At 38.3% G+C, this 27500-nt stretch overlaps 1 protein-coding gene and 1 long non-coding RNA gene across 16 annotated transcripts in view; one reads left to right on the top strand and one right to left on the bottom strand.

Annotated features, from left to right (window-relative positions):
* The window catches only part of LOC137488296 (uncharacterized), a 724224-nt gene that overhangs the window by 60991 nt on the left and 635733 nt on the right, over positions 1-27500 (top strand). The window lies entirely within an intron of this gene.
* The window catches only part of def8 (differentially expressed in FDCP 8 homolog), a 181020-nt gene that overhangs the window by 21326 nt on the left and 132194 nt on the right, over positions 1-27500 (bottom strand). For 9 of the 15 annotated variants that reach the window (NM_001328206.1, XM_087291915.1, XM_087291920.1 and 6 more), the window contains one exon: positions 8188-8301. The exons of 4 other annotated variants lie outside the window; for them this stretch is intronic. In NM_001328206.1, the coding sequence (NP_001315135.1) occupies positions 8188-8301 (114 nt within the window). Of the gene's footprint in view, positions 1-8187; positions 8302-26706; positions 27051-27500 lie in introns of those variants that run through there. 2 more of the 15 variants (XM_087291927.1, XM_087291928.1) reach the window with 1 other exon arrangement.

Below are 27500 nucleotides of genomic sequence, written 5' to 3'. Positions count from 1 at the left end.
GCTATTTCCATACCAGGTGGTAATACAGCCAGACAGGATGCTCTCCACAGTGCAGGTGTAGAATAATGTCTGCCGGACAGAAAGTCTAGGATCCAGTTGCACAGAAAGCTGTGTAGATCCAGATCCTGGAGCTTCAACACCTGCTTGGCAGGCACTATGGTGTTAAATGCTGAGCTGTAGTCCCTAAACAGCATTCTTACATATGTGTTTTTTTTTCCAGGTAAGACAGAGCAGTGTGCAAGGTGAAAGCAATTGCATAATCTATGAAAGTAATTCAGTGGCAAAACTCGAGAGCTTGCAAAATCTAAATTTGAGCACTTGTGATAATAATATTTGTATGTGTAGGTTGAAATGTACATTCACAGGCCTGATGTGATTAGCTGAATCCCTCGATTTGCACACACACACACACACACACACACACACACACACACAATAATTAACACACTTGCGTTTTGAATTCGAAGTTGCAGATTAATAGTTGTGTATTTGTAAAATGTCATTCACAAATACAAATGACAGACACGCGTGTCCACGGCAAATTTGATTGCATCTTCACTATACAACCATAGGTCTGCACTCACAACCTCTCAGATTCGTCAGTTCAACTAAAACTCTCTCGCGTTCTGACTTTTGCTACACATCTCCTGTTATCCCTGTAGTAAAACTCATCTGTGCACTCACAGATGCAGAGGCGCGAGCAGCCGGGGCGGGAGAGGGGCGGGGCAGGTGTAAAGCTGTTTGATTGGCTGATGCCTGACCAATGAACAATGCCAGCTGCCTAAAGGACTGAGGTGCAAAAGAATAATTTCCAACTATCATTTTATTATTTAGGGTTTATTTCAACTATTTTCTGAAAGGATTTTTGTTAAATATCATTAATTCTACTGAAATGTACATACCAGTGAAAAAGCAGCAAAGCCGGTTTATCGGCTAGAGCCAGCCAATGAGATGGGATGTTTCTGTACGTCAGGACACAGGGTAGCTCACGTTGTTGGAGGCCTCGAGCAATCAGAGAGTAAATTATGAATTTTAATAATTGTCTATATGTTCAATACTGTTAGCTAAGTTAAGGACTGTGTTAGTGCTTTTGTAGTTTTTTATATATATATGAAATGGTTATGAGTTATGTAGGAGCTGCTTTCAATGATGGTTGTAAAGATACGATTCAACCCACATGAAATGAGAAGTTGTAATAGTATTTATAGTAAATAATATTACGTTTTTAAACCATACTATAGTAAATTGTATTATCCTGTATGTACAGCAGTTCAACTTTGTTAATAAATGCAACAGCATACTATAGTATTAACTAGCATGAACTTTAATAAATTGCAGTATACTTAGACACACACACAAACACACACACACATTAATAAAATTTACAGTGCAAATAAGTGCTGTGCAAATGTCTAGTTACTTGTATTTAAATATTTCAGTCAGGGCCCGAGAGAGTTGTAGTCGAACTGATGAATCTGTGAGGATGTGAGTGCTGACATGTGGTTGTAGAGCGAAGATGCAATCAAATTTGCCGTGCACACGTGTGTCTGTCATTTTGTATTTCTAAATGACATTTTGGCAAATATACAACTATTAATCTGCAACTTCGAATTCAAAACACAAGTGTATTGATTAGTGTGTGTGTGTGTGCGCAAATCGAGGGATTCAGCTGTTCACATCAGAGCTGTGAGTGTACATTTCAACCTACACATACAAATATTATTATCACAAGTGCTCATATTTAGATTTGTAAGCTCTCGAGATTTGCTACAGAATTACTTTCATAATAATCAGCGGAGCGGTTATTCCTGTATGCAAATTGCAGAGGGTCGGTGTGAGCAACTGGACGCCAGTCATTCAAGCATGTGGTTTTAGCTGATTTCAGTATGGGCACAATAGTAGCTGTCTTAAAGCATGTGGGAACCACAAACCAAGAGACAGAGAGGTTAAAGATGTCCCTGTGCCCACTAGCTGGTGTGCGCATGCTTTAAGTACACGTCCAGGGGTGCCATCTGGGCCCATAGCTTTCCGGATGTTCACATGACGGAAAGATCTCCTTACTTTCGCTACAGAAACAGAGAGTGTGCTGGCGGTTTCAGTTTCGGCCACGGAAGCGGGCAGTGTGTCCCGTTTAAGTTTCTGCCTGTAAGCATGCAAGAGCAGAACAGAAGAGTGATCTGATTTGCCAAACGGTGGGCAGGGGAGGGATTTGTATGCGTCACGGAATGGGTAATAGCAATGGTCTCGAATGCGATCACCACGTGTGTTTGTGGTGATGTGTTGTTAGTATTTTGGAGCGCTTTTCCTGAGATTGGCGTTGTTAAAGTCCCCTGTAACAATAAACGCTGGCTCCGGGTGTGTGGTTTTCTGCTCGTTTATGCTCCCGTACAGTTCCATGAGCGCCTGCTCTGTGTTGGCTTGAGGGGGGGATGTAGACAGCTGTAATTATAACAGCTATGAACTCCCTCGGTAGCCAGTATGGCCGATACCGAAGCATAAGATATTCCAGATCAGGAGAACAAAATGATCTAACTTGGTGTATTGTTTTTAAAGAAACACACACCTCCTCCTTTGCTTTTTCCTGTGATTTCTTTCGTTCTATGCACGCGGTGGATGGAGAACCCTAAAAGTTCAACAGCTGTGTCTGGTACCTCCACAGATAGCCAGGTTTCTGTATGGAAGACAATGCAGTAGTTTCTTGTTTCCCGTTGTAAGGAAATGCGCGCCCGTAGCTCGCACAGTTTGTTTTCCAGTGACTGACCATTAGCCAGCAGAGTGGTGGGGAGCAGAGGTCGAAATCCACGGCGTCTCAGTCTGACGAGGACGCCGGCTCTCTTCCCTCTTTTCCGGCTGTGTTTCTTTCTTTGCTTCGGTTGTGTGACCCAGACAAAAGGCTCTGTTGCTGTGTTTGTAAACAGAGCGTCGTTGAAGAACTCAAAGTCTGGTCTTCGACGTGCAACGAGGGAGCCAATTTCCCGAAGTGTGTGTCTTTTGTAGGTAATGAGAGTGTGTACATCCAGCACGAAAAACAACAAAAATACAAGTAAAACACACAAAACAAAACAAGGTTTGCTAGGAGCTCGCAACATGGCGGCCATGCTCGGCGCCAACTTAATGACGTATATTTCATGTCATGGTCAGCCTTATAATCTTAAAGTGAATAAAATCAGCTCTTATGTAATCAATTTAGAGATTAGGCTATAGCGAATCATTCAAACACTAGCTCTAAAGTGACGTTGGTGAATTAGTAATGGCTTCTGCTGTTTTGACATCAGCTGCAGATGTGAATAAATGGTGGAAGAAAGCAGTTCCTAATAAAAAGGAGTTTTTAGGAGGGTTAGGAGGCCATGAATGACAGAGATCAGTGGGCAGATTTGGCCAGAATGCAGAGGTTAAACCCCAGCTCTTTTTCGATGGACATACTGGGATTTTTTACGACCACAGAGAGTCGGGATCTCGGTTTAAAGTCTCATCCAAAGGCGGACAAGACGGATAATAATGGCAGGATCAGATTGAGTGCAATTGTGTGCATTAATAGTGCAAAAGGTATTATTAATTGTTTCTTCGGTGCACCACGATGTAGATGGGAACAATTTGATATCGGTTCAGTAATAGATCATAACCGGTTATTACGTACTGATGTAATTTATCTTCTATGCACGATTTCGCAGTAGAATACAATGGCGAAGGAGGTGCCGGCGAGTAAATAAAACACTCCTTCTACTTAAAAGGTAGATAATTATGCACAGTTCAACTGCTTGAAATTTTGCTTGTAAGTATTTCACAACTAGGGAGATTTGCTGTAAACATCGATCTCTGCCGCTCTCTTACTTTGGACATTTGACCCGCTGACGTGTTTGTGAGGTAACTTTCCTTTCCTCTTAGCTGTTAAAGCAACACGTGTGGATCCAGACATGAGCATGCCTGAGTTGCAAGTTTTCTCCACTGTGTCTATTATGGATTATCTGTAATAACTGAGTATTATGCGTATATAATCTGTAACCGCTGCTGAGTGTGAATATTCTGTGTTGTGAGTGCCTGGGGTCTTTCAGGATGGAGGCAGCTCTTTTGTGGACTTTGCGATGGTAGAAAGTCTGCAGAGAAGGCAGCAGGGTCCTGATGATCTTCTCTGCGCTCCTCACCACTCTCTGCAGAAGTTTGCACTCTTTTATAGTTGTGTTGCCCTACCACACAGTTATACAGGATGCTCTTAACCACACAGTTGTAGATAATGCTGAGGATCTTAAAGGACAGATCAAGCTTCCTCAGCTTCCTTAAGTAGTACAGCCGTTGTTGTGCTTTCTTGATCAGCTGGGTGGTGTTTAGTGTCCAAGTGAGGTCCTCACTTATGTGCAACCCTAGGTATTTAAAATTGCTCACTCTTTCCACTTCAAGTTCATGGATAAACATTGGCTGATGAGTTCCACTCCCCATGTCCACTATCATCTCCTTATGCCGAGTTCAGACTGCTTGATTTTCACAGTAGTTGTATCACAGATGTTTTCACACTGCATGACTGTCTGGGCTACTGTTTTGTCCCTGCTTTGTTTACACTGCAAGATGGATCGGCGACAGGGGCTTTCACATTGGGTGACTTTACAATTGGAAGAATCGCCACCAACTTTGTCCAAACTACGTCTTACAACCAAACACGTCTCACAACCACGTAGTATATCTTTTGTTATTAACTATATAATGAGAAAGAAGCCTTTATGGGGTAGAAAATGTACATATTTGCTCACCTGGGTTTGAAGGAAATAAGCAATTTCTCCTCAACTTTCTTTTTTTATTTTCTGTATGAAACGTCAAACAGACACGGGTGCTTCAGTCAAAATTCATTTCACACAGCATGATTTAAATTGCCGACAGTTCCAGATATTTAGCACGCCAAATATCTCACAGGCATCGGCAACAAATCAGCGATTCTCTCAGCTCGTGTCTTTGATAGTTCATACTGTGTGATTGGCACTCACGTGCACGAGCACCGATTTGCCTGTGATTTCAGGTATTTGTCAGTGATTTCTAAAAACCTGTCGGTGAGTTGAAATCAGGGCAAAATTATGAACTCGGCATTAGTCTTGTCCACATAGTGGGTGAGGTTATTGTCCTCACACCATGTCACTAGACTGGCCACCTCCCTGCTGTGAGCTGCATCATCTCTCCCAGTGAAACATCCATTCTATCACTGAAGTGTCATCCGCAAACTTAATGATGGTGTTGTTCTTGTGGGATGCGACACAGCCTAATATAGGTTACTTTTTCTTCCAGATAAGGATTCCAAATGTCTTCCATTTAAGAATTATGGAGGCCACTGTGCTCTTAGAAACTTTAAGTGCAGCAGTAATTTTTTGTAACCTTGGCCAGATCTGTGTCTTGCCACAATTCTGTCTTTGAGCTCTTCAGGCAGTTCCTTTGACCTCATGATTCTCATCTGCTCTGACATGCATTGTGAGCTGTAAGGTCTTAAATAGACGGGTGTGTGGCTTTCCTATTTAAGTCCAATCAGTATAATCAACATACAGCTGGTCTCAAATAAAGTGGTAAAACTATCTCAAGGAAGATCAGAATAAATTAACAGCACTTGAGTTAAATATAAGAGTGTCACAGCAAAGGGTCTGAAGACCATGTGATATTTCTTTTTTTTTTATTATAAATTTACAAAAATGTAAACAATTCTGTGTGAATATGGGGTGCTGTGTTTACATTAATAAGATAATAAATGAACTTAAATGAATTTAGCAAATGGCTGCAACAACAAAGAGTGAACATTTTATAGGGGTGTCACGATTTCGATTTTTAATCGAAATCGATCGAAATTTATGGTCAATTTCGATTATCGAATCAAAAAATAGAATCGTCGATGCTGCCACGCCCCCATGTCACGTCAGCTTGGCTTGCCAAGTGGGAAAAAACCGGCTTGTTGAAGTGCTTGTTAAACTGCAGAAGCAGGAGACCCGTCGACAGAACTTAAACCCTCTCCTCTTTCAATGAAGTTGCCGGTGTGTAAGCATTTTGGATTTCCAGTGAGTTATGTTGACAACGTTCGTGTTGTCAACAAAAAAAACCCCACAGTTTTGCAAGCTCTGCTATGTACGTATTACGTACAGTTCGTCCTATAGACAACACCGGCATCGCGATCCTCCGCCCGCCCCCGTTGCAAATCTGCTCACGAAAAGTACACACTCAGGCCCTGTTTACACTGTCTTTGTTTTTAAATGGCATTTTAGAACGACAACGATTTAACATCCACAGTGGCGTGTAGCATTTCTAAACAGCCCTCCTTCCTCTCTACCTCTGAAAATGCACATCACGTGACCACACAGACACAGATGCACACACAGCTGGTCCAGGCAGTCAGAGCACTGCTTTAATCTTTCACTCACTTGTACTTAGTCATTTTAGCGAACACCTCAGATACTGTTGGCTGGTTCCTGTTGGTTGTGCGTCTTTTTTACCGACGCCATTATAACGACACAGATCACTGCCTATTCACGAGTCCCGCAGAAAAAAGTGATTGACAGGTGGTAATTATGTGTGTAACTTGCCTTTATTCATTTACTGTATGATTTGTTTATGGGTAAAACAATGACCATGCAGGTCAGGTAGTTTAAACGGTAGGCTACAAATAATTAATTGGTCATTAATTAATTAATTATTGATAATTGAAAATTGAATCGAATTGTGCCTGTAGAATTGAAAATGTAATCGAATTGAGGATTTGGAGGATCGTGACACCCTTAACATTTTATGATTAATTAAATTAACATTTCAATGGTGTCATAAACATAATGTGTATTTATAGAAGATACATTAACGTAATAGTCCAAAAAGTAACCAATTATGATATTATTTTACTTAATATTAAATAATTTTTTAATAATGGATTTCAATTAACAATATGTGTTCTTTTTTCACTTTTACTGATATTAATGAAACAGAAACACTGGCTAATTTAGGCTCTGTCCACACCAACAAGAGTATTTTTTAAAACAACACTTTTTTCTATGCAGTTTTGCTGTTTGTTCACACAAAAATGCAGTGTCAGGTGACTGAAAGTACAACTTTCTAAAAAAACTCCAACCAAAGCATTTTTTCCAAAACTCTAGGTACATTGTGGTCGTGTGAATGCTACAACCGGAGTTTTAGCTGTTTTCTCTTCTTTGATTGGCCAACACGGCTGAGTTCACTCCAAACACGGAAGACCTGAATGAGGCAAATTCTGCACATTTGCGGCAAATGTATTGTGTATTCCGCATTGTACAACCGTGGGATGGTAATCTGCCTGTATACTTACCTTTACATTGACTTAAATGCTATTCACTCCCAAAATATACTTAATTGCCCGTTTATTATAAACTATAATAAAGTGTTGTTATTGCCTTTTTATGTGGAAGAATTATTATTTTTTTTTTATGAAAGCAGGGAAAACTCTCACACAATAATTACGATAACTCCTTAGTGATACTTGATAATTATCAAAACTTCTCAAAATATATAGCCAGCAATGATAATTTCAGTTCGTTAAAACATCTCCATCTGAAAAGATTTTTTTTTACAATTAAGTTGCAAGAAACGTAATTGCTGCATCAATCAGTTGTTCAAGTTTTGTTCAGATGGTAATGTGCTGTCATGTACCGTTTGTGTTTGGTTTACCAGCTGCAATATCAATATTATCAGTTCACTGTTCTTAAATCTGATCTCAGAGTATATAGTTCTAGTATCTGAATAACTCTGGAAATTATATATTACTATAAGGCATGTTAAAAATTAAATAATGTCAACTCTCAAGTTGCCACCAAAACTGTTTGTCAAAGCTACATACTGGCCTGGCTACTATTCAGCAAGAGGAATGGCTTAAAATCTCTCTGGCCACTGTACAGGAATTGTATCTGTCATTATGATGATGAAATAATGCTGCATTGGCAGCAAAGGGACCCTTCCAGCTGCAACCCATCACTGGGAAACCTCTATACACACTCATTCACACATACTGTACACTACTGACAATTTAGTCTATCTACAAATTCACCTATACTACATGTTTTTGAACTTCTGTGGGAAACCAGAGAACCAGTGATCTTCTTGCTGTGAGGCAAATGTGCTACCGACTGCGCAGGCTAAAATATTATTATCAAGTCTGATTTTTGTAGCCGCTTTATGGATACTGTTGCTTTGCTGATTACTCACTCTGATCTCAACCAGGTCCTCCACAAAGTTGAAAAGCAGAGGATTAATCTCCTTCAGTCTGAGCACAGGCCTGGGCATCATTAAAGCAAGATAACGCATTGAGGAACGACACACCTAAACACATCAAAACAAACAAGTCAGAGTCTTAAGTTACTGGTCATTATAGAGCAAGCAAGTAACCATAATTTCTAAAGTTGCAATATAAAACTGTCACTGCAGCTAATAATTGTTAAATGTAAAAAATTTAAAATTGCTAAATAAGACAAAAAAAAAAGTCTGCAATCAGCATTGAAAATATACTAGATCTTGTTACCATACCAGCCATGACAGGCTTGTTAGTCCCTAAAAACAACTACTCAGTAGGTACTACATTTGAATTTGCATTCACTACACAACTGTTAGTAAAGTATTGTAACGTAAAGTATTAAAGTATTGTAAAGTTTTGTATAGTGTGAAAGTGAGTAGATTATCTGGGTACTTCTCTTAAAATGTTTTTTTTATGAATTTGGACATACCACTCGGATGGCATACTATTTTTAACGTACTATCGGGTATGGAAGTAAGTGATTTTAGACACAGCACTTGTGTGCTTAATCTTGTTTACCTTTACTTCGTTTTCTCTATTCCCATTATATTAGGTTTATTTCCCCCTTGTCTATGCCGGCATCTCATTGTGTGCTTGTTTAGTCTATCTTGTTGGAGCTTGAAATAAGTATTTAGCATTGTCTTGTTTTGGTTTCTTTTATCTCATATAGTCATTTTTTTAATTATCTCAAGATCCTTTCCCTTTTGAATTGAGTTTTTTTGTATTTTTTTTTTCAGCAAGGTTGCAAAGTTTTTTTCTATTTCAAATATTTTATGCCATTTTGTGATCTTAAGTCCCAGTCTAGTACTAGTCCTATGTTTTTTTTTGTTTTTTTTGCATTTATATTTGCTACTTCTAAGCAAACTTATATGTGTTCTGTTATAAAGCAATAAAAACTCTTTAAAACATTTAGAATTGTATTTACTACGGTGGACAATAATAATTTTAGCCCATGAAAAAAAAAATATTCAATGGCTAAAATTATTATTGTCCATCATGTTATATTTATATATAAATAAATACATAAAACATAAAAATAAAAATAAAAATCACACAGATTTATGCCAAACATCCTTCTGTCAGCAGGTGGCACTATGGCCATTACTCAATATTGGCATGTAGATGTTTACGTGGATATTCAAGCAGATTGGACATTGTTTGACTTATAAGTTATAAGTTAGTTATAAGTACTTCATCTTCCACTGCGAAACACTAAAGTATGTCAGTCCACCATGGACATGCCCTTCGACAGAAACCCTGGATCTTCACGATTCATTTTACTAGAGCCTTCAAATAACAACACACTAATTTGGTGCTGATATGATGAAATATGTAGGAGGAGTTGTTACAGTGTAAAACCTGTTATTTCCTGTTGCCAGCAGGTAGCGCTATGACTAAAACAGAATATTGGCAAGCAAACATGTTCAAATCAGGACTCTTATGAAACGTTTGAATTTTGAGGCAGATCACACAATGCCTGAGTTATAACAACTTCCTGTTTCATGGCAAAAAATGAAACAGGAAAAAGTTTGTGAGGCTGCCACGGACACGTCCTTGAAAGAAAACTTTGGATCTTCGCAATTTAACGCCACCAAGGTCTTTAGACAAATACATTTTGGTGTTGATCTGATAAAATCCCTTGTAGGATTTGGTTAAAAATACAATGCCTGTAAGTTGCAAAAACTTCCCAACTTTTCACAGAGGAAGTTAAAATTATCCTTCAGTTTCAGTTTTTGCTTCTAAAGATTTTTTTTAGGTATTGGCATGGTTGATGTGCGTGCCATTTTTTGTACTTAAGTGTGAAACATAGCTCGGGGGCCACTTCATCAAATGTTTTAGGTAGCATTGTCTAATCATATTGCTACTCCCACTTCTGAAATCCGCATCAAACATTAATTTTCACTACTTTTGGTGTGTGCAAAGTTTCATGAGTTTTCAACCATGTTTAGTCCCTAAAGTGCATCTGTGCCCTTTTTTCTTAAAGTGGTCCTTGAGCTACGTTTCACTCACACGTACAAATTTGCACACACATCAAGCATGCCAATACCTACAAAAAATTTCTTGGAGCAAAAAATGAAACCCAACAGAATAACCTCCTCTGTCAAAAAAGTTTTAGCAAATTCCAGGCATGTTTTAAAGAACTCCTTTTAGGGATTTTACCAGATCAACACCAAAACTGGCTATTTTTATCTAAAGGCTTGGGTGAAAATTTTAGCGAAGAGTATTTGTAGAAGGGCGTGTCCGTGGCGTCGCCATAAACTTTGATGTTTCACCATGAAACAGGAAGTTGTTGTAACTTGTAACTCAGGCGTTCATTGTCTGTTCGGCCTCAAAATTCACAATTTTGATAATAGTCCTGACCTGAACATGTCAATATTCAGGTTTAGTCATAGCACCCCTTGCTGGCAACAGGAAATTATATGTTTTACACTCTAACTCCTCCGACAAATTCATATGATCAAATCCATGTTCCGTTAGTTTAATCCAAATGTCTATGTAATGTTAAATTGCGAAGATCTAGAGTTTTCATCGAAGCGTGTGTCTTGGTGGATTGACAAAGTTCAGTGTTTCACCACAAAAGAGAAAATACAAATTTGAAAAAAAATATATGTTTTCCGGTTGGGTTTGAAATTTCGCTCCAAGAGACTTCTTTGTAGGAATTGACCTGCTTGATGTGTGTGCCAATTTTCATGTGTTTGTGAATCATAGCTTGGGGTCACTTCGTCAAAGTGCATAGGTGGCGCTGTCGAGCCATTTTGCCACAGTCACTACTGAAACCTATTACAAACAGAAACTTTCACTAGCTCTGGTGTGTGTGCAAAGTTCCATGAGTTTTCATACGTGTTTAGACCCTCAAAAATGCGATTCATGCCAGATAAAAAAAAATTAAAATAATAATAATAATAATAATAATAATAATTAAAGCTGCAAGCAGCATTGAAAGGGACCTTGAACTCAGGCTCACCGCCTCCTAGTGGCCTTAGGACGACAGAGAACAGTGGACAATAATATTTTAAAGTGATAACTATAAAAAAAATCTTGAAAAAAATCAAAGATTTATGCCAAACTGCCTTCTGTCAGCAGGTGGCACTATGGCTATAACTCAATATTAGCATGTAGATGTCATCAGGAGAGTAATCTTATTGAAAATGTGAATTTTTAGGTCACACATTGTGTGGCTGAGTTACATTTACATTTAGTAATTTAGCAGACGCTTTAATAAATACTTCCTCCTCCATAGCGAAACACTGAATTTGTCAGTGCGTCATGGACAAAAATTCTAGATCTTCACAATTTAACATCACAAAGGCCTTTGAATTAAACTAAAGGAACATGCACTTGATCTGATAAAATTTATAAAACATGTAATTTTCGGTTACCATCAGGTGGCAATATAAAAATGTAAGGCCGCCACAAATACGCTCTTCAAACTCTAAATCTTCAGAATTCAAAATCTGCAAGGTGACAATACCCAATTTTGGTGCCGATCTAATGAAATCCCTCCATAAGAGGTTGGTAAAATAAAATGTTTGTATGTGTTTTTCCTCCAGAAAAAGTAAAAAATATTTGACTTTCTGTTGGGTTTGAGATTACAGTCTGTGAGGTTGACAAACGAGGAAGAGTCGTAGTGTATGGAGGCAAATCAATGCCAAAATTATTTAAATGCAGCAGTGATGTTTACGCACGAGATGTGGGCCGCGAGCAGATTACAGGCCTACACGCGAGGTAAAACTACAGCTTAGCGCGCACAGGGGATCTTCATACACTATATCATACAAGTTCTCTCCGCTCGCTCGCTGAATCTTCTCTCTGCTCAAGCAAAACTTTTTGGATTTTTGTCAGTCCTGGGGCGGGTTTACTTGTTATCTCTAATGCTATTGGTTACTCGCCCTTTCCGGAAGTTCGCCGGGATTGGATGAAGGAAGATCCACATTTGTTCAGTATGATGTGGAAAGCTAGTCTCTACATTAAATAAAATTATATAGGAGATATATCTTATCATAATGTGAAACTATAATAGACTTACTTTCTTAGTAATAATAGATGATGACTTACTTCAACAATGAGATATTCCTTGTAATAATGAATCTCCTAATGACTATTTCTGTCATGACTAAGTCATATAATGACATATCAAAATAATGAGATATATTCTTGTAACAAACTTTATTACAGTAAAACTAGGGAGAGAAAGAGAGAGTGAGTTATACCATGTGTTAATAGATCTCTTTATTAAACAGAAAATGGGGAAAAATAGACATGAGCAAATAATTCAGGACTATTTCTAACTTTAAAAGTGCGCGCATGTGTGTGTGTACACTATTTACAGATGTGCTGTCTTGTTGTATTTCTTTAAATGTGTGGGTTGAAAACGAAATAAATTATAGGTATTCTAATAGAATATTTGATGTCTCCATTTGTCACATTTTTTAACTATTTGAATAAGTTTAGCACCTACATTTAAACTGAAATCGAGCCAAACTTGTTAACAGGTACAAAAATATTTTCTTTTTCTTTTTTCTCAGACTTATTGGCCTTGGCTCATTTTCTATGAAGAACATAAGTCAGAATAAAAATTGGATGGACAGTCGTATACAAAATAGGCTATTCATGCATGAAGTGTATGAGGTGCATAGGTTTGTAGTAAATAAATTGCCATTAGTCTGTTATTCCACTATACAGTTGAAGTCAGAATTATTAGCCTCCTTGAATAATTAGCCCCAATTAAATTTATTTTGCCTAATTTTTATTTAACGGGGCAAAGATTTTTCTCAACACATTAATAACTGAATTATTTTATCTTTGTCATGATGACAGTAAATAATATGTAACTATATATTTTTCAAGACACTTCTATACAGCTTAAAGTGACATTTAAAGGCTTAACTAGGTTAATCAGGTAAACTAGGCAGGTTAGAGTACTTAGGCAAGTAATTGTATAATGATGGTTTGTTCTGTTGACTATCGAAACAAAAAATAGCTCAAATGGGCTGATCATTTTGACATAAAAATGGGTTTAGAAAAATAAAAAACTGCTTTTGTTCTAGCCAAACAAAACAAGAAAAAAATACTATCAGACATACTGTGAAAATGTCTATGCTCTGTTAAACATAATTTGGAAAAAAAAAATTATAATCAAAAGGTGGCTAATAATTCTGATTTCAAATGCATATGTGACCCAGAGGTCTTGTTAACCGAATATTTTCCGTCATTGACGGATTTTTTTCAGCAGTGACGGAAAAGTCTGAAGGTGATCTGTCAGTTTGACGGATTATGCTGAGGGTGATCTATTGTAATTTGTAGCTAACTGTAATTCCCACTCCTGTCCAGCTGATGGCGATTGCCCTTGTTTTGTCTCGTCTTAGCCATGGCTGCATACAGTTGCAAAATGCCACAGCAGCTGAGTGTAAGAAGCTTCTTTAAACGGCCAAATAGTTGTGATATTATTAATAAAGGTGAAAAAAGAGGAAGTGATGCAGTGGATGATGAAGAACAAACAGACAAAAATACGCTCCAACCAAGCGGCATCTAGCAAGGTCAGGTTTATTGTTTTTATATTGATGTTCTTGTGCACTACAAAATAATTTATTCAATTTTAATATTATTTGTTTCTTGCAATCAATAAACATTTATTATTATTTGTCCTTTGTTTGATTATTTTTATTATAGCATTTGTATGCTGTTTGCATTTTATTCAAAGGTTAAACGCAATTCCTACAATTTGTATTTACATTATAGCCTGCGTTTGCTGTTATATAAATTAAAATAGTAAGTACCAATGTAATACCAAAAGGTTTTATATGAAGGTAGCCTATATGAAGACTGAGTCGTGCCAGTTACTTGCGGGCCGATTCTGGCTCGGATGCAGCAGCGTCAGCTTGTGAACGGCCGCCGCATCTGACCCGAGTACGGCAGCCGGAGTCTCTGGCAGGCGAGAATCTAGCCGGAACTGTCTCGAGTGTATTTTGCTATCTAGGGTGCGTTGGAGTGAGTAGTGAGCACTACCAGACTCAGAGAGGTCCAGCCGCGCCCCTGGTGCTGAAAGAGCGCGTACTGTAGTATTTTTCCTGGTGAAACGAGTGCTTGCAGGATCGGGAAATCCCACATTCAGAGAATCCAGCAAACTTTCTTGACAGCCTTAGGAGAAATGTTTCCTAACTTAAAAACGCTTGCAGAAGTGGCGCTAGTACATCCAATCTTTGGTCACGAGAAGTCGACTTTCCGAGGCAAAGACAGTCCCTTGATGTGTTTGATTACGCACAGGCAAGCACCCAGTTCAGGTCGACTCAGGAGGAAGATATGAGTTAAGGCAGATAGGAGTTTTTGTTAATTTTTCAAATAAATAAATGAATAATTTAGCCTATATGCTTGTCGTGCAAGTTCATTATTAAAATATGAATGAAAAAAAGCGATTAGAAAATATGCAAATTAATTGACGGTCAATGATAGGTTATGACAGAATTTTTACAACCCTCTCTGTCAAAATGACGGACAATGACAAAGTCTAACGCGACCTCTGATGTGACCTTTAAGATGTGATCTCCTTGTATAGAAACTGGTATTTATATGCCTCTGAAGTGAAATGATGTAATGGGTACATGCAGTGAGTAAAGCCAAACAAAGATTGTATTTAAATTGTTGCTTCAATAAGTGGCGATAAACACCCATCTAAATGTATGTCACTGTATTCTTCATGTTTGATTGGATTAATCATTTTTATGTTCCCATACGGAAATCCCAGAACCACCATTTTCCACTGATCTATATTATTAATATTGTTAATATTTATAATAATTTCAGCATAACGCTAAAATGCACATATAATAAGTATTATATAAAAAGGTCTAAAAAGCAAATACCATCTAAGCTCTTCTGAAAACATTATTTCCTAGAAGGATTATCCCCAAGTGCCATAATGAGCACTGACTTTGTGGTTAATAAGCATAAAAGTAAAATTCAACAAACCAGACAAGTGTTGTACGGGACAAATTAAATGGGTTCAGAAAGTCATTTTTACAAGAATGTCATTATTTTGGTTTCTCGAGATTAAATCCCCATAAAGCATCTCGGAAAGTTTCTTTTGATTATGACTTGCAAATTATAAATATATTTAAATTTATTGGAGTGATCTTTTAACTTGCGTCCAATCCTGGCTAACTTCCAGAAAGGACCTGCAGCGTTCTGGTTACTTCCAGAAAGTAACCTACAGCGCTAAGCCTGGTTTATAACATTATAATAACATATATCTCCTATATATATTTATTTAATGGGGAAAATAGCTTTCCATACCATACGGATCAAATGTGGATCATCATAACCTTCGTTCACTCCAGGCTAACTTCCGGAAAGGGTTGCTTCCTGGGATCCTGGTCAATGGACAACATTGAACTGGTATGGCTGTAAAGACAGATACCACCTGGTCACTCAGGCATTATGGTCTTTCATGCTCTGAATCCAGGTTAGTGCTCGGTGGTCTGTCTCTAATGTAAATTCTTTGCCCAACAAGAAGTGCCTGAGACTCCCCAATGCCCACTTTATTGCCAGTCCCTCTTTCTCCATGGTAGAATGCCGGGTTTCTCATGGAATTAGCTTCCTGCTTATATATGCCACCGGCCTTTCTTGTCCCGCATCTTTCTGCACTCTTTACATTCCCTTGAGCACTTGATCTAGTAGCCGTTGGAATGTGGCTGGTGCCCCATGAAACCCAAAAGATAAAATCTTGAAGTGGATTAATCATATAGGTGTACTGAATGCTGTATACTGTCTTTTTTTTTTTTTTTTTTTGCTGAAGGCACTTGCCAGTAGGCTTTACACAAGTCCAGAGTGGTGAGATATTTTGTTTGGTCAGTCCTTTCCAGCAAATCAACCAAACATGGCATGACTGTGCGTTCAGTTTCCGGAAGTCCACAGTTTACCATCTTTTATGGAACAATGATGACTCGGTTACTCCACTCACTTGTTGAGGGTTTAATCACTCCCAGCTCAATCATGGTCTTAATGTTTTTTTATTTTTTTTATTTGGTGGTTTAACCTGACTCTCAGGAAACATGTATGGTTGCTGTCACGAGGGAGTTTCTGAACCAGTTGGATTCGGTGCTCCACCAGGTTAGTTCATCCATGTCTCTGACGAAATAACCCAGAACACTGGTCTCAGTCTTTAAAGCACTGTAGAGGGCTTTTGCCACTTCATTAGTAGTTGATTTGTTGAGGTGGAAAGCAGTAACAACACTTTCTGTCCAGGCAGCAGTTCATGAGATAGGGCATTCTGGCCATACCACAGATTCTGTGTCTTTTGGGCCTTTTTGAGATTTTCTTAGGCCTTCTCTCTGTAGGTCTCTAGGCGGTCTTTTTATCTCAATGACGTACTGAAAGATACCTTTTGCCTTATTTTGCCTCATCAGATGAAGTGGCCTCCCAGTTCCTTTAAAGGAGATACAGTGGTCGAAGCTTGAGGCACCTCCCTGTAGGCAAACATCAGAAATGGTAGCCACTTATCCCAGTCTTTCCCAGTGTTACGAGTAGTTGTTGTGATGTAGTGTTTGTCTGGTGTTTTCCCTCACTCTCTCATGTTACGTTTTGGTTAGACCTCTTTTTGATTAAAGATTTTTTATTTTATTCGTAACACCAGTCTCCGACACAAACTTACGAAGCATGTTCTTCAGCGTCTGGTTGATCTGCTCTATTAGTCCATCTGTCTGTGGGTGGTATGGGGTGGTTTTGATTGCAGTGATGCCCAGCTGACAACGCTTTATCTTCATCAGTTAGGACATAAAGGTGGTTGCTTGGCCCGAAAGTATTTAATTTGGTATTCCCACTCTGGAAAACAGTTGTACTAGGCCATTGATTACTTTGGTAATGGTTGATGGATCGCAGAGGGAAAGCCTTAGGGTACCTAGTGCATAGTCACTTGTGACCAGAGAATACTGATGTTCAGATGTACTCCTCTCCTGTGGACCCATGATATCTATTGTGATGCACTGAAACGTGTGTGTGTGTGTGTGTGTGTGTGTGTGTGTGTGTGTCACGGTTGCAGGTTTGTGTACTGTATGTTTGATCACATGGGTTTGTTTTGTTTTGGTTGTCCATGTGTATTTGTTATGCTCACGTGATATGACGACACTCAGCTGGGCTGATTACACGCCAGCTGAAGTTCATTATTAGGCCTATATCAGGGCGACGTTTCTATGCTTCTTTGTCAGTTCGTTACACCTGTTCTTATGTGTGTTATCTGTGCTCAGGCGCCTGAGGAGATTTATCTGGACCCTGTTTTCCTGTCTGTTCCTGCCCTGTGTTCGTCGTCCTCTTAGCCTGTCACTTTCATTGTTTGTTTATTTTGACTTGGTCAAATAAACTTCATCACTCGCATCTGGATCCTCTTTGACTCTTATTTTTGAACGTTACAGTGTGTGTGTGTGTTCGCGATCCGAACCTTCTGAGGTCTTCCAGTCAAAAAGTCCAGTATAGAGTTACAGAGGGAGGTGTTCAGGCCCAACAGGCTAAGCTTCCCAATCAGGTGCTGCAGAATGCTGATGTTGAATGCTGAACTAAAGTCTATGAACAGCATTCGTACGTATGAGTCTTTGTTCTCCAGGTGAATAAGAGCCATGTACAGTATGGGGGAGATGACGTCGTTGGTAGAGCGGTTAGGGTGGTAGGCAAACTGCAGTGGATCCAGCGTTGTTGGCAGCAGTGTCTTTATGTGCATCATGACCAGCCTTTTTTAGCACTTCATGATGATAGGAGTGAGTGCAACGGGGTGGTAGTCATTGAGGCAGGACACAGACGGTTTCTTTGGCATGGGGACGATGGTTGTTGTCTTGAAGCACTTTGAAATGACAGTGGTGCTCCGAGAGATGTTTAACCAGTTAATCTCTGCTGCTATTTTGTGATTTCTGCCTGGATTTTGCCTACCCAAATTTAAAGCTTCCCAAATTCACATGCAGAGGTGTAAATGCAAAAATTTGGTTTCATTTTAAAGAAAACCCTTTGAATTTTCATAAATCACTGTTTAAAATAACTGTATATGTTGTCTGTGTTATAATAAACACCTAAAAAAATTGTTTTTGTATTTTTATTTTTATAAACTCTAATTTGAAAGCGTACCTTTTAGGTTCTGTGTCATCTCTGACACACTCTCCCAGTTCAAAACTAGATTAAAGACCTATCTGTTTAGTAAAGCATACACTCAATGCATCACCTAGCGGGTTCCACACTGGCTTCTACATCTTGCTTATATACACTATGAACAGCAGCTACGCTAATTATTCTCTTTATTCTCTATTTTCACCTGGGGATACTCATCCCGAGGTCCTCAGATTAGGCGGAGTCACTGATTGGATCCAAGACCAGCGACGTGATGATCCCAAGGATTCCATATCCGGGACCAGGCCATATCCTGAGCTGCTGCTGCGCTGATGGTCGTGGGGAGTGGAGAACATGTGTCTGATTCCAGCGACGCTCCAGGGACAGACGAGTCTTCATTGAGGCCAGCTTCCAGCATAAACCACGGCGAATGAAGTTCTGCACAAGACTTTTGGCCAGCGGAGAAATTAAAATGGTCGTGCCCAACTGAGTCTGGTTCTCTCAAGGTTTTTTTTCTTCACTCTCATCAGGTGAAGTTTTTTTTCCCTCTCCGCTGTCGCCACTGCCTCGCATGGTTCAGGATTGGTAGAGCTACGCATCGATGAATTTGCTCTTCAGTGTTTGAACTCTCAGTAATGATTAAATCACACTGAACTGAGCTAAACTGAACTGAACTTAAACACTAAAACCTGAACCACACTGTTCCAGTTACTGAACCACACTGTTCCAGTTACTATGACCATTTATGTGAAGCTGCTTTGACACAATCTACATTGTAAAAGCGCTATACAAATAAAGCTGAATTGAATTGAATTGAATTTAATCTAGCTTGCTGAAATTAATTTAGGTGGTTCGTGCACATGTCTGTAATCATAGGAAAAAAGAAAAATGTCTCTACCATGATCTATGCAAAAGTTATTGTATTCCAACTGATAAGAGGTGCTATTCAAGCCACAGGGACCGATCATTGTTTTCATATTTCACTATTTTTTTGTTTGATCAAACATAATCCACTGTGTTTGGACCACGTCAGACATATAAAAGAATTACTTATGCACATCACCTCAAAAACAGAGGGGAAATGGCCCTGAAGCACAAAGTATAAGGTAGGGCTGGGCGATTTGGCAAAAAAAAAAAAATCTAGATTTTTTATAAAGTTTGACAGATTCACGATTTCGATTTTGTTTTTCTTTATTGTGTAACTAGTCAACTTAAAACATGACAACAACATGACTGAAGTAACATTCTCTTTATAAGTAACTTAAAAACCATCTGGTTAAGGAACATTGTATTTTTAAGGGCCATGCCATACATAAATTGGTCAACAAGTTGTAAAGAAATGTAAAACAAATTCATGAGTTAAATATCGTTGCAGAAGATTTGAATAAAAAATGCTTTTATGTAAATATTGCAGTTGCAGGAGTACAGATGTATTTTTTGCAACTTTTGCTGAGCCTAGGAAAGATTGGCTGTCAGCTCGGCTTTGAATTGGTCTTCTTCTGATTAAATGACAGGTTGTAATGCTGCTGCCTTTTTCTTAAAAAGATACAGTGGAAGTAAAGGACTAAACATGGATACTGTAAAGCCTAATTTAACCCAGTGCATGAAGTTGTAGTCGTAAAGCAGGAGCAAATAAAAGCACCAGATGCATGTCTAATATAAAATAATATATTTAATCTATTTTTTCTGTGTCCCCCTTTTAAATACAGATCATTTCATGCACTTTGCACCACTCTCTGTATTATGCTGCCTGATCTGTCTGGTTTTCAACTAGATGCGCTAAATGAAGCACATGCACATGCACAATATGCACATATTTAACATGAAACTAATCAGATGGCGCTCTGTGGTGCGGCTGAAATATGAACTGCGACCTGAATCGTGGCTGGGCGGCGTGTGTATAAAAACCTGTTTAGAATTCTAAAATCCATGGTGCTGCGCGACGCGTCGCAGAGCTGCGCTTCTGGTGTGCGACCTGCTTCATACAGAGTGAACCAAAGCGCATTGGTGCCATTATAATGTATCAAATATATATATATATATATATATATATATATATATATATATATATATATATATATTTTTTTTTTTTTTTTTTTTTTTTAAATCACGATTTCTCGATTTAATATAAAATTAAATCATCGTCAAAACGTAAATTCGAAATAATCAAAAAAATTGCCCAGCCCTAGCATAATGTAAGAGATGACAGCTGTCTGTGCTATCTGGGGCTGCTTATTGATCATAAATGTATTATTTTCACTTCTGGAAACACCATGGAACGCCATGGAAACACAGCGATTCATTCGACAACAATTTGATATGTGAATATAATTCAGTAAAAAGAATGCTAGAACCATATGAGCACCAGCAAGGGCTTTCATTTGACCTATAACTTGTACATGTGTCATATATGATCCATATGAAAATGAACCAATGTTCAATACCCAGCTCGGGTATTCAAAATAATGTGTATTTAAGTGTAAATAACTTTTCTACAGTAGAATAAAAACCAAAGTGATGTGTGCATAATATATAGATTCTACACTTTCAAACGAGACCACTTATGGGGGTCTGGTGCAATTCTAGCCCTTTTAAATCTTAAAGTGAAAGTCAATGACGTCACAGACCCGGTACCGGGTCCGCAGAGTTTAACCGATTAAGATGTTGGTGTAAATATCTGTCAGTTGGTCTGCACAGTTTCTGAGCACTCTGCCAGGAATACTGTCTGGTCCTGCAGCTTTTCGTGGGTTGACTCTGCTTAGAGCTTTCCTCACGTCAGTCAGTAGTGAAACAAAGTACCTGGTCATAGGAAGGAGGTATGGTCTTCCTCCCTGTCATGCCATTCTGTGCTTCGAAATGGCCATAGAAACTCATCAGCTCATCTAAAAATAAGCCTTCATTGTCGCAGACAGGTAATGATGTCTTATAGTTGGTGATGGTTTGGACACTTTGCCACATCCACCGTGTGTTACTGATGTTGGTGAAGTGTTGTTGGATTGTCTGAGCATGTGCATGCTTTGCTTCTCTGATGGCTCGAGACAGTTTGGCCCCTTGCTGTTTTAGAGCCACCTTGATGCCTGGCCTGAATGCAGTCTCAGGTCTTCAGTAGTGCATGCACCTTTCCAGTAATCCATTGTTTCTGGATGGATTTCTGCATGATGTTCTTGGAGACTGTCACTGACCCCGTGTACTCCTTCAAGTCAATGAAGTCATCATTGGTTGCAGCCTCCCTAAACATGTCCCAGTCAGTGCATTCAAAACAATCCTGAAGAGCAGAGATGGCTCCTGCTGGCCAGGTTCTCACTTGCTAACGAGCTGGTCTTGAATGCCTGATGAGTGGTCTGTATGTTGGAATTAGCATAATCGAGATGTGGTCTGAGTACTAAGGTGGGGTGCGGGGTTTCGCCCAGTATGCGCATTGAATGTTTCTGTAAGCCAAATCTAGCATGTTTTCCCATCTGGTTGCAAAGTCCACATTTTGAAGAAATTTGGGGAGCACAGTCCTGAGATTTTTGTGTTGCTTGCTGTTGTCTGATGTAGTCAAGTTAATTTTCCAGGGAGCAGACATTTGCTAGGAGAATGGATGGAAAAGCAAGCAGACTAGGGTTAGCCTTTAGCCTAGACTTAGCACCCACTCGCTTTCCCCACTTCGGCTTCCTCTTGCACCACTTTCTATGGCCCCTCCTTCGCTTCTGGCGACACAGGGGTCTGAAGGATTGATCCTTGAAGCAAGTCAAGGTTGCGTACTATCTCCCGCAAAACATCACTAATGTTGTTTTTGTGGAAGTTCCTAAGACTTTCATAGCGTAGGATGGTGGCACACGAAAACATCTGTTGTTCTAGTGTCCGTATGTTGTGTAGGAACATTTTTTAACTTTTTCACTTTTTTAAAAAAGGAAGTTAATTTATCTGACTACCTGTTCGGTCTTGGATTTTGCTTTAAGCTACTTTTTTGTAGGTTTTGACATGTTTCATGTGTGTGCTAATTTTTGTACAAGTGCATAAAACATAGCTGGGAAGCCACTCCATCAAACATGCATAGGGGCTTTGCAGAATCATTTAGTCACACCCACTTCCGAAATCTTTATCAAGTAGACATTTCTGCCAGTTTTGGTGCTTGTATGTGTTGAGCAGACTTATGAGCAGACCTATGATTTGATATTTATTTCATGTGTCTCCGCACACATTTGAGTAATACACTAAAGTACACAAAAAAAAAAACTCAATCCCCCCCTAGTGAATGATTTCTTTAAATTTTTTTACAGACCTCTAGGCTCAAGATTCCACCATGACCACCGAGTTTCATTTAGATTGGCTATTATTAACTTTGTTTAATGGGTGATCAAATTTAATTGGCTAATAGTGGACATTTTTTATAGTATGTCATTCCACTTTCAGCAAACACACTGCATGCCACATTTTTAGTTGATTCATCTAGTAGCTAAACATGATAACTGAAACACTGTATTAAGCATTAACACACATTGAAACACTGTTTTTGAGACCTGTTCTACTAATATAGCGCTACCTATTGCCCGATCTCTTTTAAATGTTGCATATTTGTTTGCATTTATTTGATACATGTGCTAACTAAATATTGGGATGTTTGAGTTTTCCTTATGGGTTTACAGGCATGTAGGCTCATGTAGACACACCCCTTTTGTAAATGAGCCTGTTACAATTATCCAAAGTGGAAAGTTATTTTTTTTTATATCTATAGATTACTGATTCTAACAACACTGGTTTTGTTGTGATTGAGCTAAAAATCAGGGACAAATTTGCAAATATAGTTTTTTGCAGTCTGTTTGACTGACAGCAGTTGTTTTAGTTTGAGTGTTCGGTATGAGCATGCCTATCATATATGTATTCTGTGTCTATGCACAAAAGGTTAATATACAACCCATTACACAACAAAAGTGTAAAATTGCCCCTTAGTTGCCAATTTCTTTCAAGATTCTTACAGACCTCTAAGACAGGGGTCACCAAACTTGTTTTTGGAGGTGTGTCCTGCAGATTTGAGCTCCAACCCTAATCAAACACACCTGAACAAGCTAATCAAGGTTTTAAAGGTATACCTAAAATACCCAGGCAGGTGTGTCGAGGCAAGTTGGAGCTAAACCCTGCAGGGTACGGAACCTCGAGGAACGAGATTTGTGACCCCTCCTCTAGGACCATGGCTTTTTCTCAATTCAAAAAACGCAGAGAATGGACTTGCATCTTATGGAGACAGGTCTCGCCTGGTGTCCTCAGAAGAACGAACTCAGAAGACCGCAAGGACAGAGACCACGCCTGTGAGAAATGAGATGCTGTGTTCTTCCTGATAGTCACGTGACCTTCACACGTTTTAAATGGAAAATTATTTAAACATTACAGCATTCATATTATTGACTTATTGTTTTTCCCCATTTCAAAATATATACTATGCATAAAAACTTTATAAATAAATATTGCACAAAATAAATAAAACTGATTTTAATATGAATTTCAGCATTTCATTTCATTTCATTTATGACTCGTTTCCACTGACTGGTACAGTACGGTACCGTTTGGGGCGGTACGAGTCACCTCTATCAGGCTTGCGTTTCAACCACAAAGGGTACCTTTTTGGTGGGTGTGGTGTACAACAAAGTTTAAGTCGACGTCATGCTTGCTCGAATAAATGTCTACAGTAAGGCTGTACGGGTCGTTGATGTATCATATGAGAAGCACTTCTCACAAAACAGATGCTTCATACACATACTTTTTAATAAATGTTTATTACTAACTTTTTTTATGAACAGGAGTTGATTATAACTGCAGATCAATAGCAGTGCAAAATAGGCTAGAGTAACGTCTGTAATTATATAAAATAAATACATAAATGCAACATATAAGAACACATACAGCCTCTTACGGTCTGCGATATATTATTAATTACAGAAAAACTACAAACATTATACATTTGATAACTTATATGAGTTCAAAAACACACGCAATATAGCCCACAGTCAGCGCAAATCTCTTTTCTGTGTCTGCAATTTTCACCAGCACATGTAAGCTCTGTTAGAGAGTCATTCTGTCATTCCCAGTTCATAATAATTCAAAAGGCAAAGATAAACATGGCAGTTTGTTCATGATTCAGGTTGTTAAACACTTTTGCTCGTGTGTTTTGCCGGTGTTCTCCTTTTTTTCCGCGCTTTATTCTCACGCTTGTCCTTTTCTTTCTGAATGGATCAGATGACAGAGACACTTCAACAATCACGTACACATTATTATCATCAGCTCAAGAAGTTCTTTATATCAAATATAGACGCAAGGACGCACTACCGGAAGAAAGCGAATACCGCTCGCACTTTTAGACGGGCTCGTAAAGCAACAACAGGACACGACCGATTTTATTCTTCTTTGCATTGTGTCCGTTCATCAAGACGACGACACGGTTTGTTTGAGCTCGGGTCATCCATGGCTGGTTATTTTATGCTTATAGTATATCCATGTAATCTCTCGGCTCTGTATTAGAACATGGCGGATCCTTTGTTTACAATCGGTCTAGCTCCACGAGCTTGTGATATATCTCTGTAACCAATCAGCGTTCGGCTGTGCGTGTAGCTTTATCTTTTGGTACCCTTTTTAGTTTTTGGTACCCTTTCGAAAGGGTGCCGAAAAGTAGTACGGTACGGTTTGGTTCGGTACACTTATTGACAGTGGAAACGGCCATAAAAGTGTACCAAACTGAACCGTACCATAAAGTACCACTCAGTGGAAATGGGCCATCAGGGAAAGTCCTGAGGAAAATAAGTGATATCTCCAAACTTTAATAATAGATTTAGTTTTATAAATGCTGCGCTTCCCACCTCCAGTTGCAATGACTTCTGGGACTTCTAGAGCGAGATCGGTGCTTAAGTCTGCATTGGTGAGTCCTTGATATCAAGAACACATCTGGGAAGTTTCACGCGTCCTCCGTACTTATGGTCTTAAGTATAATTTGGAACTGAACTTTGGCAGCTGATGATGACGTTACACGAGAACACAAGGATGCAAGACCGCTGAAGAATGCATATTGAGAAACCACCCATGTGTTGAACATGACCACAGAGTTTAGTGTCAATTGGCCATTGTGAACTTTGTTTAATGGGTGCTCAAATTTTTATTGGCTAATGGCAGCCTTTTTGTGATGTGACCTTGGTCAAAGACACGGCATTCCAAATTTTGCATTAATTGGACAAATGGTTGCTCGATTGTTGCTATTTTCCTATTTTAAGCTTATAGTACAATCATGTAGCCAAAGTTGGCAATTTTTGGTATGTGACCTCAACTTGATCTTATACATATGTGTACCAAGTTTGGTGATATCTCATTCCGTTTAAAAGTTATAGCTACAATTAGCAATTACCTTCAATAAGGATGGAACATTATTGTGTACTGTATTGTGTGAGAATCAAAACTTTTTTTGTTAGTTTTTCATATTACATGTCCAGTAAATATTCTGAACTGGTTTAGTTCCAATTGGGCAAATACCTATGGCTAGTTCACAAAAAGTAGGCTTCAGACAAAACTCTGTGTTGCGGCTAACCCAAGGTCTCCAAATTTGTAAAGAATCTATAATAAACAGGTGTATGAACAGTCGAATGAATAGTGGCTAAAACTGTCCAAAATATTTTTGTTTTTGGGCCCATTTGGCTGATTTTTGGTGTGGATGTAGTTTACCAGAGTAATAACATCTGATCAAGTTTCAGCTCTTTAGGCCTTACGGTTTGGTCTGACTGATACAGCATTTGGCAGAAATATAATTATAATAATAAAAAATCTTAGCAAAAACAATAGGGTTTCAGCACTTTGCGCTTAAACTCCTAACATTAAAGCCTTGAGCGGCATTATAGGGGTTCAAGCATTTAAGGACTTTTAATGCTTATTATGTCTTTGGCAGGTCAGAATTTATGGCTGACATTAAAACATCCACAATAGACAAAAAGTGCAAAAAATTTTATGGTTAAACAATTATATCAATAATAGTCATTAGTCATGCTTATACACACATGCGTACGCTTATATGCTTATGCCACATATAGAAATTTGACTTAAATAAAACAAAATGTTTACTACTAGGCTTTCTTTTGTGTGTGTGTGTGTGTGTGTGTGTTTATATATATATATATATATATATATATATATATATATATATATATATATATATATATATATATATAGTATATCATCAGCTTTTAGTGTAATTATTATAATGTAATATATATATATATATATATATATATATATATATATATATATATATATATATATATATATATATATATATATATATATTAGGGATGTAACAGTATCATAATTTCAAGGTAAGATAATACCTCGGTATGAATGGTAAGGTACGGTATTTATTGAATAATTTACAGGAAAAACAAAACTAATGAAAAGACTCAAAAAAGTGCCAAAAGTGTTTAATTACCTTAGCACTGAACATATCAATGACATACAAATTAGCTATCTATCTGTAAGTTTCGAAACAGGAACTTTAATTTTTTAATTTTAATAACAAAAAACTATTAAACTATATTAAAAAATAAAGTTTCAATTTAGTGTTGTTGAAAACTCTCCACATTCAACATTTAATCACTCACTCACTTAGATAGAGATGGGTTTTTTAAGGAAAATTTTCATATAACTATAATCTGGTAAAAGCTGGGATCTCTGGGCATGTCCCCTGCAACAGAAAAAAAAAAAACTCTTATTTGGGACTGAGGTTTCTGGGACAGAGAGATAAGATTTAGCCAAGGTTGACAGCAGTGGGTAACGTTGTGCATTGTCTTTCCATCACTTAAGAGGACAAGCCATGAGTGAGATAGAGGTCTCTTTGCGGTACAAGTCAATGTCTGCATCAATCTAACAAGTGTGCTGTGTTCCGCAGTCCCCATGACTGTTTTTAGTCATATTCCCCGACTTATACTTCACCACAGTCTGGCAGTGCCTGCATATTGTTTTTTTCTTTGTCTGTCACCTTTTCTCTTTTTTTGTATCTTTTTAGAAAGAAACCGAAATTCTTCCACACATCCGACTTAAAACCTGCTTTAGGTTCGATCCTTTTCAGCTCTTTTTCTTTCCCGCTACTAGCAACACACTCCATTTCCGCATTACTGGATCTGTAGTAACAACA

The sequence above is a fragment of the Danio rerio genome, chromosome 18 (genome assembly GCF_052040795.2).
Source record: "Danio rerio strain M-AB ecotype USA chromosome 18, GRCz13ab, whole genome shotgun sequence".
Lineage (NCBI taxonomy): Eukaryota > Metazoa > Chordata > Actinopteri > Cypriniformes > Danionidae > Danio > Danio rerio.
Note: the sequence above shows the minus strand (reverse complement) of the source record. Positions and strands in the feature narration are given on the sequence as shown.